Source organism: Cryptosporidium bovis (genome assembly GCF_009768925.1).
Source record: "Cryptosporidium bovis isolate 45015 chromosome Unknown contig_38, whole genome shotgun sequence".
Lineage (NCBI taxonomy): Eukaryota > Apicomplexa > Conoidasida > Eucoccidiorida > Cryptosporidiidae > Cryptosporidium > Cryptosporidium bovis.
Window position 1 is genome coordinate 1 of NW_027125025.1, and position 2829 is coordinate 2829.

The 2829-nt window shown below is 34.3% G+C and overlaps 2 protein-coding genes across 2 annotated transcripts; one reads left to right on the plus strand and one right to left on the minus strand.

The window, feature by feature from the left end:
- Nucleotides 1–10: 10 nt before the first annotated feature.
- Nucleotides 11–1598, minus strand: FG379_002589 (dNA polymerase III subunits gamma and tau; the record flags this gene model as incomplete). Its single annotated transcript, XM_067327919.1, has 2 exons — nt 11–1559; nt 1585–1598. Coding segments are annotated over 2 exons (1563 nt in total), but the record flags the coding sequence as incomplete, so codon positions are not given.
- Nucleotides 1599–1795: 197 nt separating this feature from the next.
- FG379_002590 (peptidase U61 LD-carboxypeptidase A) lies at nt 1796–2689 on the plus strand (the record flags this gene model as incomplete). The annotated part of the gene is made up of 1 exon (XM_067327920.1): nt 1796–2689. One exon carries the CDS (start codon nt 1796–1798, stop codon nt 2687–2689), a length of 894 nt encoding a protein of 297 aa, XP_067183459.1.
- Between the last annotated feature and the right edge of the window lie 140 nt (nt 2690–2829).

The following is a 2829-nucleotide window of genomic DNA, read 5'->3' on the forward strand; positions in this document are numbered from 1 at the left end:
TTATAGAAACAATTTCATCATACAAGCCGCTTTGATAAGGCGGATCTACGTATATTACGTCATCCGCAAGCTTTATATGTATATTTATGTCACTTACTCCAAAGTATGCCATTGCTGCATTTTTAAGAGGTGTATTTTTGTTTGTATCTTGTGCTTGTTTAACAAAAATATCTTTCATAAATGCGATTGTTATTCCATCTGGGCTTAATTCAACAGGGCGTGACAAGTTGTAGAAAAACATACGTGAAGGTATGCTTGTTATATTTTGAAGGATTCCTTGCCAAGCTGTTGCCAAATCTGTAGAGTTCCCTGTAGTTTGAGCAACTGTTGGAGCCGGCTCTTCAGTTTTTTGTTCAACAGGAGGATGAACCTCTTGTTGTTCACTGTGCTCTATCTGTATTGATTCTTTTGCCTCTGCAACAACAGTTGCAGGCTCTGCTTTGGGTAAGCTTTGTGGCATAGATCCTTTTGGTTGTTCTATTACTTGTTTCTTTTCTGTTTGAAAAGCAGGTGGCAACGGTGGTGGCGCAGAAGGATATATTTGAGCTTTATTAGGTTCTGCATTTGTTGTTATTCCTGATTCAAGTCTTTCAATTCTTTCTATAAGTTGTGAGTATGATGAATACTTAACATTTGATGAAAGCTCAATTATGCATAGTTCAAGCCAAAGGTATCTGTTTGTTGTTTCTTTAATCTCTTTTGAATAGAAAGATAATCTTTCTATTATATAAAGAATTTGTTCTGCTTCTACATTTTCTGCTTGTTCTCTAAGTTTGAGAATATGTGCTTCACTTAGTTGCGTTAATTCTGCTGCAATTTTTCTGTCTGTACAGTTTTTTACAACGAGCAGATTTCTGTAGTACTGTATAAGGTTTGTTATTATTTGGAAAGGCTCGTTACCTTTGTTGTAGACACCGTCAAGCAGTGTTATAGCTGTTTGTGTATCAGATGTTGTTATTGCGTTGCTAATATCAAAAAGTGTCTCAAAAGAGAGTCTGCCAAGCATATCGTTTACATCATCAGATGTTATTTCTTTATCTGCATCAAGTACACTGATTTGATCAAGCAAAGCAAGAGAGTCTCTCATTCCGCCAGCTGAGCTTCTTGCTATTGTGAATAGTGCATCTTCTGTTATTTTGATATTTTCTTGTTCAGATATGTATTTTAGTCTTGCAACGATGTCTTCTGTTGTGATTCTTCTAAAGTCAAAACGTTGGCATCTTGAAATAATTGTATCGAGAACTTTGTGCGGTTCTGTTGTTGCAAGGATAAATATGACGTTTTCAGGCGGTTCTTCAAGCGTTTTTAACAGAGTGTTAAAGGCTTCTGTTGTTAGCATGTGAACTTCGTCTATGATATAGATTTTAAATCTTCCGTTTACCGGTACAAACTGGATTTTTTCTAATATGTTTCTGGCGTCTTCAACTTTTCTGTTTGACGCCGCGTCTATTTCAATAACGTCTATTGGAGTTGAATTTGTAATATCCTTACAGCTTGGACATTCTCCACAAGGCTCAAGAGTCGGACCTTTGGCGCAGTTTAGTGATTTTGCTATAATTCTTGCCGTTGTTGTCTTTCCGGTACCTCTCGGTCCGCATAACAAATATGCGTGAGAAATTTTGTTGAGGTTTATTGCATTAGTTAATGCTTTAACTATATTTTCTTGACCGATTAAGTCTTTGAACGATTGCGGTCTGTACTTTCTGTATAACGGAAGATATCTGTTTGTCAAAATTTTGCTCCAACTCTGAAATATATATTATAATTATACGAAAAACGGAGTAAAAAGAAAAATATGGCAAAGATACAACCTCAAAAACTCAAAAAAGGTGATACTATTGGAATCCTTTGTGTTTCGGGTGATATAAAAGATGAAAATCGTTTGCAACAGTCAAAAAAATATTTTGAATCAAATGGCTACAAGGTTGTTGTGTCTGAAAACGCATTAACTCGAAAAAATTATCTTTGCGGAGATGACAAAGTAAGAGCAAAGGCTTTAAATGACTTTTTTAAAGATGAATCTATTAATGCAATTGTTGCTGCAAGAGGTGGTTATGGTGCGATAAGAATTTTAGATTTGATTGATTATGATGCTATATTGAATAACCCTAAAATCTTTTGTGGTTACTCTGATATTACAGCGCTAATGTTAATGATGTACAAAAAAGTTGGTCTGATTACGTACAATGCGCCTATGGCTTATTCTGATTTTGGCGGTGATGTGTCTTTGTATAATGAAAAATCTTTCTTTGATACTCTTACGACAAAGACTCGTGAGATATTTATAGACAAGCCTAATATCTATTATGGTGGCGTTTCTTCTGGTATATTGTGGGGCGGTAATTTATCAACAATACAATCTTTGTGCGGATTGAACTTTATTCCTGATGAAAAATTTATTTTTGTCACAGAAGATATAAACGAGCCTGTTTACAAAATTGATAAAATGTTTACGCAGTTGCTTAATATACCTGAATTCAAGAAAAATTTATCCGGAATATGTCTTGGAGATTTTAGCGGTATAGATAATGAAAATTATTTTAGCAGCTATTTTAATGAATTGGCGAAATCTCTAAAAATCCCTGTTATAGGTGGCTTAAAGTTTGGACATGAAAAGGAAAAACAGACATTTCCTATTGGGGTTGATGCTATGTTAGATACAAATTTGTGTAAGATATTGTATAAATAGCTATTCGCTTAAAAATGTTATGGCTTTATCAGAGTATATTTTTGTTTTGATTATATTGAAACTTTGGTGTTGTATGTTTAAATCTTTAGGGTACTCAAGTATCAAAATGCCGTTTGGGTTTAAAAGCTTTTTTTCTTTTA